Raw genomic sequence first — 12,112 nt, 5'->3', positions numbered from 1 at the left:
TTCCATCAACTGTATGATCTTAGCACATGGTACAACCTTTGCGTTTTCCCCTGCCTCATCCGTAAATGAGGTAATTTCTTCCAAGATGAAAAGCTTGAGGTTTCATAAATTATGTTTCCTTTGTATCAAGATACAAAGTTTCCATCTAAACTCAAGGCATGTGTTAGAAATGAGGAATAAATAATTACTCAACCTAAAATTAAAATCCAAATCCAACCAGTCCAGGATGTTTTCTTCCTTAATTTAACATACAAACAAATAAAGCACATTCCTTGACCAAACAGTAAATGAAATTAGCTTTTTTCATAAGGTAAAGGAGCTAGAATTTTATAAATATTACTTAACTCCAATCAGAGCAGTATCCCGGATCACAGAACTACCACATGACTTGTGAACAAACTATATACCAGTGAGTGTGTACCAGTGAGTATGTCTAAATCCAGGTTATAATGAGGCAGTAATAATAAGGTTCTATTGCATTTCTTTTCTGATTTGCCAAGGAAATAAAGTAAGTAAATTACCTTCAGATCTTCCAAACTCTTCAGCATCTCACTTAAGAATCTATAATAGTCTCCAGACCTTGTAAGTAGTTCTATGTACCGAGCGTGCAAATCTGCAGCCTTGCAAAAAAGGAGTGAAAAAAATTATAATTTAAACTTGAAACTATAAAGAGTGAATTCCTTTCATTCATGTGTGCTAATCCCAAAATCTAGAAGTATAAGAAAGCAAAGGGCTGATAACAGTGTATTCCAACCTAATGACTCTAGGTTGTTTCTCCTAAGCTACCAGATAAGTAATGCTCACACCTTTAGAAAGAAGCTGTCTTTTAAAGACCTACTACACATTTTCCACTTTTGAAAAGCCTCTCTCATTAATCTCAAATTTCAGTCCAGTTTCTGCAAACATTCTAGCATATATACAATAGATTCAGACTCCCACTGACCATTTCCTAAAATGCATAAGGGAGCATAACCTGCTATTAAGCCTGTTTTGAGTGGATACCCTCTAAGGGGTGAATTCAGAGTCTGCAGGGAAGACGGGAAGCAGGCAGAGAAAAGAGAAGATGCAGGAGGGGCATTAAGAAATATGTCATGACATATCTACCTCTTGCAGAATCACCCCAGAGGGAGACTGAACCATGGTTCTCTTGATAGGTATGTTCAGGAGAGTTTCCAGTCCTGAGGTGTACGATGCCAGCTGGAGTTCATAATCCTGCTCAATAAAAAAGCTTAAGATAAACATACTTAATAGACTTGAAAGAGTCTTTGACAGCTACGATTCCATGGCTTTAAATCATCTAGCTGTATTTCTTTTCTTTTTTTAAGATTTATTCATGAGACACAGAGAGAGAGAGAGGCAGAGACACAGGCAGAGGGAGAAGCAGGCTCCACCTAGGGAGCCTGATGTGGGACTCGATCCTGGGAATCCAGAATTATGCCCTGGGCCTAAGGCAGGTGCTAAACTGCTGAGCCACCCCGGCGTCCCATCTAGCTGTATTTCTAATGACAACCCCAAAGGCTATCATGTACTGATAGTGTCCAAGTAGCTAATATCACATTAGTACACTAAGTAGTACATCTTTATACACTAAATGAAGATTTTTGCACATACTATCAGTGTAAAGAATGAAGACCAGCCCATTCCCACAGATAACTGCCAATGTGCAATGAATTCAAGTAAATGCATAACAAACTTTTTACAGTTTGTTCAGGAGAGAAGACACAAAAGCCATAACTGCTATCCTCAAGAAGTTTATAGTCATTGGGGAGCCTGGGTGGCTCAGTCAGTTAAGCACTCAAACTCTTGATTTTTGGCTCAGGTCATGATCTGGGGGTCATGAGACTGAGCCCCACATTGGGTTTCGTGCTCAGTGTGGAGTCAGCTTGAGATATTTTCCTTGCCCTCTGCCCTACGCCCTGCTCATACACATGCACACCAGTGCTCTCTCTAAAACAAACAAAAAACCCCTCTAAAATACAGAGGTTTATGCTCTTTAAAGTAAATCATAGGGATCCCTGGGTGGCGCAGCGGTTTGGCGCCTGCCTTTGGCCCGGGGCGCGATCCTGGAGACCCGGGATCGAATCCCACGTCGGGCTCCCGGTGTGTAGAGCCTGCTTCTCCCTCTGCCTGTGTCTCTGCCTCTCTCTCTCTCTCTATGTGACTATCATAAATAAATAAAATTTAAAAAAAATAAAATAAAATAAAGTAAATCATAAAAATAATGCACTTAATATTATATGTTTTAATATAATGGTACATTTCACTAATTTGCATGGCATCTTTATGCAAGAACCGTGCTAGTATTCTCTGGATCATACTTTGTTTTTGTTTTATTTTTTAAAGATTTTGTTTATTTATTCATAAGAGACACAGAGAGAGACAGGCAGAGGGAGAAGCAGGCTCCATGCAGGGAGCCCAGGATCATACCCAAGCCGAAGGCAGATGCTCAACTGCTGAGCCATCCAGGCATCCCTCTCTGTATCATTCTAATTTCAGTATATGTGCTGCCGAAGCAAGCACAGTCAATATTATTCTTGACGAAATCCCAACATTCTTTGTGAAACCAACATACCTTAATCGAATTTGCACAAAGTTCAGCAATTTTTTGTACTTCTTCTGATTTATCTCGCTTGCCACATATTTCATTGTGCAAGTTCTACACAGAAAATAAAATATTTATAAACACCAAAGTGGAAAAATAATTTTACATAAATGTTATTTCATTGTTGAATAACTGTTTTTCCTCAGTCTATTAATACATTCAGTAACCTCACATTCTCACAGTTAAATCTTAGGAGATGAGCGTGTTTTCTATTCAAAAAAGAAGCACGCTCTTCAATTTTTCTCTAAAAGGAAACTTTCTAATCTATGCTCTTTACCACAATGTTACATTATTTCTACATTCTTAAATGATTTTTTTGTAAATATAACAATTGTTTTTTTTTTCCCCTTGGGGCTCTATGCAAGCATTCACAAAATGAACTAGTAATATTAAATATCATTTTGAACCTAGGCACTGCTATGAAAACCAGAGGAAAATACAGCTTACACCCAGTGTTATCTAAGGGAATGACAAATTGGGTTGTACCTTCTGCTCATTTAAAAATCGCATGACCGTGTTAGAGTCACCAAACTTCATGGATTCTAAGGAATCCTGGCGGCGTTTGGCATCGTAGAGCCACTTGCAGAAAGCCTGATAGTTATCGCGGTAATTCTTCAGTTGCTTGATTTGTTTCTCCAGGTCCCACAATCTGGAGAAAACAGATATGATAAAATTACTAAAGCAATGCTATCATTCCTGAAAGTATGAAACAGTTATTACATGGTATCACCCAGTAATTCCACTTGCTGCACACTCAGGAGAACTGAAAACACACATCCGTACGAAAAGTTATATTTGGGGATGGCTGGGTGGCTCAGTGGTTGAGTGTCTGCCTTCAGCACAGGGTATGATCCCAGAGTCCCAGGATCAAGTCCCACTGCTTCTCCTACCGCCGCCTATGTCTCTGCCTCCCTCTCTGTGTCTCTCATGAATAAATAAATAAAATCTTAAAAAAAAAGTTATATATGAATGTTCCCAGTGACATCTTTCATGATGGCCAAGAATCATCAATAGATGAAGGAATAAAGGAAATGTAGTATAGCCATATGATAGAGTATCATTCAGTCATAAAAAGGAATTAACTACTGACACATGCTACACCATGGAGGAACCTTGAAAACATTGTACTGGGTGGGAAAAAGTGACAAAGGATTCCATATTGTTTGATTCCATTCATACGAAAAGTCTGAAATAGACAAACCTACAGAGACAGAGGGAAGACTGGTGGTTGCTTGGGGCAAAGGGTTGGGAGTTAATGGGGAGTGACTGCTAGTGAGGATGGGGCACTTTTTTAGGATAAAGAAAATGTTGTAGACATAGATTCTGGTGATGGTTACACCTTTCTGATACACTAAAATAAAATCCATTGGACTATACACTTTCAATGGATAAATTATATGACATATGAGTTAATTACCAATAAAGATGTTTGGAATTTTTTTTTTTAATCAATAAAGATGTTTGATAAAAGTAGTAAAAGGAATTACATAAAAATTCAGGATGCTTTTAAACTCTCATTTGGAATAAGGCACTTATTTCTTTTGTATAGTATTTAATTTTCTTAAATTTCAGAAGAACACTCACTCAAAGCATCTACTCTCTTCAACAGTACTAACAAGTCTTTCTAGAGGGCCCCAAAAGAGCCTGATCAATGGCTTCCACTTTTTCCTAAGAGCCTGGGGAGCACCTGGTACAGGTTAGTTTAAGCAGCTCATCTATTGTGACGTACCCACTTCCCATTTCCAACAAAGCTACCTCCAGGCAGTCCGTGAACAAAGCACCTCTTATGCCTAACTTACACTCTAAACCAAACCACTACTTTTATAGTAACATTATCCTGGAACAACCAAATGGGAAGAAAGTAAGGGAAAAGGTTGGCACACCTGTAGTCTATCTGTTTATCTATTTTTTGCCAGCGGTCTGTCAGCTGTGTGACTTTGTCACTGAATTTGCCCAGATCCAGGTCATAGAGAGGATACTGCTGTGAAGTCTGGGAGTGGATCTGCTGGGCTTTCTGCAGCTCCGTCTTCATGGTGGCCAACAGTGACTTCTTCAAGTTCAAGTCATTCTTTATTTTCTGTCACAAGAGACAAAAAGTACAGATTAATCTCTTGTAATAATCAATCCAGGAAAATATATCTACTGATTGCATTTCCAATATTTACGTCCATAATCTAGTTCCTTAGGCTACCACATTAATAAAAGATGCAACTTGTAAGTTTGTTTGAGAAATGCTAAATACCATACTCTATTCCATTCCTGAATAATTATAATGCATAAGAATGTACTGAAGAGGAAGAGAAGTCCTGTAGTAAAGAATCCAGTTTAATTATATTCAACTCTGCATTCCTCAAACTAATCTCATTACAAATCAGCTTTGCATATAGTTCCTGCTAGCACCCTCTAGAAAACAATGTCCTAGAGATAACGACAGCCATCAACCATGTGCGACCAATGAAATCCAGTAATCCTTCAAACTCACAAAAATTTACTAAAGCCTCAGGATTGGGGACTGAACAGCCCTGCATTATTTCCCATAAGCCGGGGCACTGTGATGACTGAATACAACTTCCGGTTACCTTCAGTCCACAGCGGTAAGCTTCCACTTTATCCAGATCCAGGTACACGGTTTCCTCTTCGGTGAGTCTGGCTTCATACACCTTCAACATGTCTTCTGTCTGCAGGATAGCCTGGAGCAGAGCTCTCACTGTGCATAAGCTGTAAAGAGCAAAGAGGCCAATAGCATCGCCAGTGACACAATTAGACTTTGAACATCTGGCCCTGGCCACAATTAACAAAAAAATGTTAAAGCCAATAAAAATTTACTCTGCCTATTTTACAAGCTGCAGGAGCAATAAACTCCGCCCCCCATCCCTGACCCCACAAACTCCAATCCACCCCCCTGACCCCTGCATCATGATTCAGACAGCCATTCTGAATTAACTAAAGATTTCGAAGTCCAGGCTCTTACAAGCATATGCCTTTAGCTGTAAGATATGTGAGATTTCACCACGGTGGAGTTAACGCCTAGGCTAGAGCCCCTCTCTCAAGAGCTCAGAAGAATGTAAGTAAGAACACAGAAAACTGGAAGAAGGCAAGGCTGCAGTGAGTCGAGCAGAGAAAGCCAACACAGTCTGACAAAATGAAGCTTGAGGAAAGCAAAACGTCTTGAGATTCGGTCGTGTTTACCTATTTAAGTAGCCATCTGTAACACCGTTGATGTTTTCCAGTTTCTGGAACAGTCCAAATACCTCATTCTGTAAATAGCAGTATTTTTCTGAGCCTCTGAAGTTAGCCAGCATATCTTTAAGCTGGTTGAGAACTTCAGCGATTGCTTGGGAATCATTCTGCACACTCTGTTCAAAAAAGAAGGAAAGTGCTGGGGTTAGCTGTGTGATTCTTATGATCATTTTTTTTTTTTTTTTTTTGGTCTCCAGCAAGCCACTGAATGGAAAAGAGACAGAGTGGGTATTTCATCTCCTTCTTCAGGGAGGCCTTAACCGTACTGTGTAAATGTGGCCCTCTTACTTAGGATAGAGATCATGCATCTGCCCGTGGTGCCCAGGTGTGACTTAGCAGAAAAGATCACGGAGTGGGGAGTTGAAAGGGCTGTAGCCCCAGCTCTGTCAAGGACTTTGAGTTTTTACCCCCACCCCATCAAGTCCCTCCGTGTCAGTCTCCTACGTATAAATAAAAATAATTCTACCTGTTTAGCCTGTATCATAGGTGGCTTCAAGAAGCAACCAGATTAATGTTTACGAAAATTTTAAAAATGAACACAGTACTATGTCGCACAAAGGGAAAACACAGTAGCCTGATTCAGCAACCCACAAGTCAACACAAAAGTGGCTTAGTCCCCAGCCTAGTAACCTTCTACAAATTTGGAAGCATGGGAAAGAAAAAAGGAAATCCTGCCAGAAGCAGGACTAATTTCCATTTCTTAGAAATTAGTGCTTCTTGTCTATATTTAAACCAGGAGGTTTTTAAATTAATTTGCAGATACACAAATAGAGCTGGAATCGGGCAAAATAGCACTTGGACACCTACCTTTAGCTCATTTATTTTCACTGTAATGTGGTGTGTAGACCCCTGGTCTGCCAGAAGAAGGTTTTTAAGGGTCATTCTGCCTTCACAGAGCTCCATCTGCCTGCGAACCTTCTGAAGCTCCATCAGCATCCACGTTTCCTGCTTGTCACTCTCTCTGTTGGTTTCAATCACTTTATTATGGTTGACATCTTGGCAGGAACTATGAGTGATTTCAGTTGTGGTTACTGTAAAAATATGTTAGGGCCACAAAAATCAGAGAATTTCTACCTGGAAGGGTACTTGGCCTCAACCTCCCTACTGCAATGAACTATAGCTCCCTCCTTTGATTTGATTCTGAAAATGTATAGATGACTTTTGCTATGTTATTTTTCAAAGAAATGATTCTGAAAATAGTTGTATGCAAACTGCTTTCTGCTAAAGCTGTGTGTGTGTGGCTGATATAAGGAGAAAGACGCTCCCAACCTGTCTGGTGCTGGGGGTGGCCAGGGAGCTGAATGACCAGGGTCTGGTAGTGCTTCTGGGCATCCGTGAACTGAGACTGCATCTTCCGTTTGTCATCATCTCCAAACATCTCGGAGCCCTGGCTGTTTCTAATGAACTCTTGGTAATGCAGCTCAAGGTCCGATATCGTCTTCATGTAATCTTCCTGACGCATCGTTTTCAGCTGGAAGTGAAACAGGCAGGAGTGTCTGATTACTCCCATAGCATGACCGACAAGAGAGCCCCCAAACACCCTCGGCTAGAGGGGGCTTACGGCAATCCTTGTCAAAGGTCCACTGAGACATAAAATAAAAGGTCTTTGGGGCTCCTGGGTGGCACAGTCGGTTAAGCATCTGACTCTTGGTTTCAGCTCAGGTCATGATCTTAAGGTTGTGAGACTGAGTCCTGAGTCAGGCTCCAAGCTTAGTGCAGAGTCCACCTGAGATTCTCTCTCCCTCTCCCTCTGCTCCTTCCCGTCTTTGGTCTTTCTCTCTCTCTCACTTTCTAAAATAAATAAATAAATCTTTAAAATATATATTATATATATATATATATATATATATATATATACACATATATATATATATATATATATGTACTTGAGAACTCCAAGATTGCTTCTAAGAGCCACAGCAGTGGGTTGCCTATTTTCTTCCTACAGAATTTGTCAAAGGAAATATTGCTCAGAAGTTGCAAATCTAAAGCAGATCACAGCAAAGCTGCCCTGATTGAAAACAGAAAATGGGGAGTAAAGGGGAGCCCCAGATTTATACATTCTGTGCCTCTCTCCTCTCTGCTGGTCCTGTCATCCCTAGGGGACCCCCCTAAAGCTGGGATTCTTACCACAACTTGAAAACCATGGATCTAGAGAACTAATGCTTTGGGTATTATTCCACGAATTCTATCCCACCTTTTACTTCTGCGATATCCAGTTAATAATTTGTGACCTAGCTTTCCATTACATCAAAGGAGAATGAGATCCAGAGTATTACAGGACTGTCTGCCTTTTTTGTGAGTACTTCTGGCTTGTCAGACAACTTGAATTAGTATTTCTGTTTGTACCGGACCAGCCAGGTGTGAATCCCTCCCCTTCTATATGGGATGGACCTGAACCTCTCAGGCAGGCTGAGCTAACTCTTGATGAGACACCAAAGCATCAGCTGCACTGCTAGAAGGTCTGCCTGGCAGAAACAAGCACCACAGGGAGCAGCTTAGCACCTCCTCCAGGCAGCCAGAGTAGTCCTGAGGATGTACCTTGGCGATAGTCATGGCTCTGATTTTCTCGATGTCGATCATGCAGTAGTGCCAAGACACCAGGCTCTTCATGTTGATGTACAGCTGGTTCCACAGAGCCAAGATGGCCTCGTAGTATTGCTCGATCCTAGAAGGCACAAGGGGAAAAACGCACTGGAGCCTGGCTTCCAAACTCTGACCCAAACAAGAAACCTGGCCATGCTTACACACTGCATAAAAAACTAAAACAAGAACTAACGGAGTAACAGGCAAACATATACTTTTCAAACACTCAACATTTCATTGGATCTGGATTAATTTTTCATTCTCAATGATCTCCATTAATATAGATAATTCACTTTGGGTCAAACATACATTTGTCATTGTGTTGTTTGTCAGTAACTTTTTAATTGACAGAGGTCTAACACCATGCAGAATGGTAGGGAGACACCAGTCATGGAATGCTGATAGCTGTAATAGCTTGGAAGTAAGCACGTGGGCTCATCACACTACTTTCCCTATTTTGTGTGTGGTTGAGGATTTCCAAAATAAAAGGTGGAAAAGAATCTTCCGTGGATGATCTGTACAATGAATGCTTTACCTGCTTATTGATGAGCAGGTATTAATATGAAGGGTGTTTTATATTTGTGGCTACCTGCAAAATTACTGATAGTCTAAGAAGGGAAGAAGAAATTTGAAGCAATGCCTTCAAGATACATGATAGGACTTGTTTCCTCACAGACATCCGGATCCAGGAGGCATAGAGAACTTCCAAAAAAATCAACAAAAGCGGGCCAACACCAAGACATACTACAATTAAATTCACAAAATATAGTGATAAAGAAAAAAAAAAATCTTAAAAGCAGCAAGACAAAAGAAGTCCTTAACTTACAAAGGAAAACCCATAATGTTAGCTGGAGATTTCTCAACAGAAACTTGGCAAGCCAGAAGGGAGTGGCATGATATATTCAAAGTACTGAATGGAAAAAATCTGCAGCCAAGAATACTTTACCCAACAAGGCTGCGATTCAGAATAGAAGGAGCTATAAAGAGTTTCTCAGACAAACAAAAACTAAAGGAGTTTATGACTACTAAAGCAGTCCCACGAGAAATATTAAAGGAGACTCTTTGAGTGCAAAGGAGAGACAAAAAGTGACAAAGACAAGAAAAGATTAGAGAAAATCTCCAGAAACAGTAACAAGCAATAAAATGGCAATAAAACTTATCTATCAATAATTACTTTGAATATAAATGGACTAAATGCTCCAATCAAAAGACATAGGGTATCAGCATGGTAAAAAAAAATAATAATAATAAAAAAATAAAAAAGACCTATCTATATGCTGCCTACAGAAGACTCATTTTAGACTGAAAGACACCTGCAGTTTGAAAGTGAGGGGGTGGAGAAACATTTAAAATGCAAATGGATGTCAAAAGAAAGTGGGAATACCAACATTTATATGGGACAAACTAGACTCTTTTGTTCTTATAGTATTTTTATCCTGCTTTGGTCAGGGTACTAATGGCCTCATGGAGTGATTTGGACTGTGCTTCCTCCTCTATTCCATTATTTGTAAGATTTTGATAAAGATTGTCATGAATTATATATTTTTAAATGTTTGGCAGAATTTACCAATGAAGCCATACAGTCTTGGGCTTTTCTGTGCTCAGAGATTTTTGATTCCTAATTCAATTTTCTTCTTGTTATTGGTCTAAGAAGATTTCCTATTACTTGGATTCAAGATTCGTGATTCAATCTTGACAACTTGTACAGTTTTAGTAACTATCTGGGTTTTTTTCCCCTAAGTTATCTGATTTGTTAGTATATAAATATTTACAGTAATCTGTTATCATACTATGTATTTCTGTGGTTATCTGTTATACTGTTTTCCATTTCTCATTTTGATTTTTGAGTCTTTTTTTTTTTTTTTTGCTTAGTTAATACAGTTACAGCATTCCAACTGTTCTGCTTTTTGGAAAAAACTGGTAATTACTTTCAATGTTATGTTATTGTTTATTCTGGTCTCTATTTTATTTATTTCTGATTTTTCTTTATTCTTTCCTTCCTCTACTAAATCTCAGCTAAGTTTCTTCTTTTCCTAGTTCCTTGTTATATAATGTTATTTATTTGAACTTTTTTTTTAATACAAACATTTACAGATAAATTTCACTCTAACATCTGCTTTTGCTACATCTCATAGATTTTAGAATATTGCAGGGGTTTTTTCTTTTGTTTTGAGACATACTTTGATTTGCCATTTGATTTCTTATTTGGCCCATTGCTTGTGCAGTAGTGCATTGTTTAATATTTACATATTAAATATTTAATATTGAAAAAAAAGAATCGTTTCCTCCGACCCCCTAAACAGTCATTCTGTTTTATCTTCCAATACAAACTATAGTACCTTCAACATAAAGTTGCACAAAGCAAAGGGAACTTCTTGAGGCTCCTTTTTACAAGGGAGGGAATTTTAGTGAAAAAGAGTGTGTCTGTGTTTCTCATATAAGATTTTGCTCTATTTCTCCATATTTGCATTTATGTTGTGGCTACTAAGAACTTCAACAACTTACTTGCATGAGAGGTCTACGGCCAGAGGATTTGGAGGAGGGATAATCAGACCAACAGAAGGGACAAGCATGTCCACACCTCCGGGACCAGTCACATACCACTTGCTGCGCTCATTATTGTCTTTCAGGATGCACTCATCTCCTTTGTGTACGATTTTCTGTAAGGCAAGTGGCCCCGTGTTTTAGGTTTACTCATGAGTATATATTTTTATCTTTTTTTCTCAAAGAGAGAAATAAGAGATTAAAATGTGCAAACCATTTGAACTTTTATTTTCTTCATTTTATTCTTTTAAAGTAGGCTCCAAGCCCAGTGTGGAGCCAAATGTAGGGCTTGAACTCACAACTGTGAGATCGAGACTCAGGCTGAGATGAAGAGTCAGATGCTTAACTAACTGAGCCATCCAGGCACCCCTTATTATTTTCTTTAAATGAAGATAATCTTTACACACCCCAACAATACTGCTGCTTTAAATAATGCACAAGAGCCTAAAAGGTGTGTATCCAGCGAATAACTTTCCAAAGACAGCCTGGGGAATCCATCAGTAAAGTGAGAAATCCTTTTGTAAAGCAAAAACCCACCACATGGCTTTCCTATCTTTGTGAGTTCATATTTTACATATGAGATTTACTACGGCAGGAGTCACTTGTCTCATTCACTTGCTCTTAACGTTTAGAACTAAAAACAAAAAGTCTGGCATCAGGTCCCCAAAAAGATAACTTTCTCAATTAACTCCACTATCTGAACACCTTAATTTCTATAATAATTCTATAGCTTCTTGAAATGGGTACACTTCAAATATGAAAATTATCTTCACTAATGAAATGTAACAAGCCTGATATTTACATATTTCAATCTCTACTTCAATTTATTTCTGCTCCCCATGCAAGTTCTTAAAACATTTCTTTTGCCAGAATAAATTCCATTGTTTTATAACATTTATCTAAGCAACTAATCATATTTCTTAAATCCTCCATAATTTTTACAAGAAATCAGAGCGTGGGAATTACATAAATAATCAGTAAAAACAAGTCATCTTTCCATATGAATGCCTGTATTTACCAGAGCCCACAGAACTGATGTGGTCAGTTACTGGAGAAAATCTGCAATGATGTTCACTTCACATGCGGCATAATGGTCACATTTCTCATTTCTTTTATGTCAAAAATTTAAAGATCTTTCAA

General features: G+C 38.8%; 1 protein-coding gene and 1 pseudogene across 2 annotated transcripts in view; both read right to left on the bottom strand.

The window, feature by feature from the left end:
- LOC112658666 (desmoplakin) overlaps positions 1 to 12,112 on the bottom strand; it is a 45,274-nt gene that overhangs the window by 7,462 nt on the left and 25,700 nt on the right. For both annotated transcript variants that reach the window (XM_025444893.3, XM_025444901.3), the window contains exons 12-22: positions 10,934 to 11,088; positions 8,384 to 8,510; positions 7,112 to 7,313; positions 6,650 to 6,873; positions 5,792 to 5,958; positions 5,182 to 5,320; positions 4,486 to 4,679; positions 3,089 to 3,251; positions 2,573 to 2,656; positions 1,105 to 1,212; positions 522 to 620 (exon numbers count right to left, since the gene is read on the bottom strand). In XM_025444893.3, the coding sequence (XP_025300678.1) occupies positions 522 to 620; positions 1,105 to 1,212; positions 2,573 to 2,656; positions 3,089 to 3,251; positions 4,486 to 4,679; positions 5,182 to 5,320; positions 5,792 to 5,958; positions 6,650 to 6,873; positions 7,112 to 7,313; positions 8,384 to 8,510; positions 10,934 to 11,088 (1,662 nt within the window). The remainder of the gene's footprint in view (positions 1 to 521; positions 621 to 1,104; positions 1,213 to 2,572; positions 2,657 to 3,088; positions 3,252 to 4,485; positions 4,680 to 5,181; positions 5,321 to 5,791; positions 5,959 to 6,649; positions 6,874 to 7,111; positions 7,314 to 8,383; positions 8,511 to 10,933; positions 11,089 to 12,112) is intronic.
- On the bottom strand, positions 2,245 to 2,520 carry LOC112660024 (U6 spliceosomal RNA; annotated as a pseudogene).

The sequence above is a fragment of the Canis lupus genome, chromosome 35 (genome assembly GCF_003254725.2).
Source record: "Canis lupus dingo isolate Sandy chromosome 35, ASM325472v2, whole genome shotgun sequence".
NCBI classification, from domain to species: domain Eukaryota; kingdom Metazoa; phylum Chordata; class Mammalia; order Carnivora; family Canidae; genus Canis; species Canis lupus.
The sequence above is the reverse complement of the archived record's forward strand: the minus strand, read 5'-3'. Positions and strand labels throughout refer to the sequence as shown.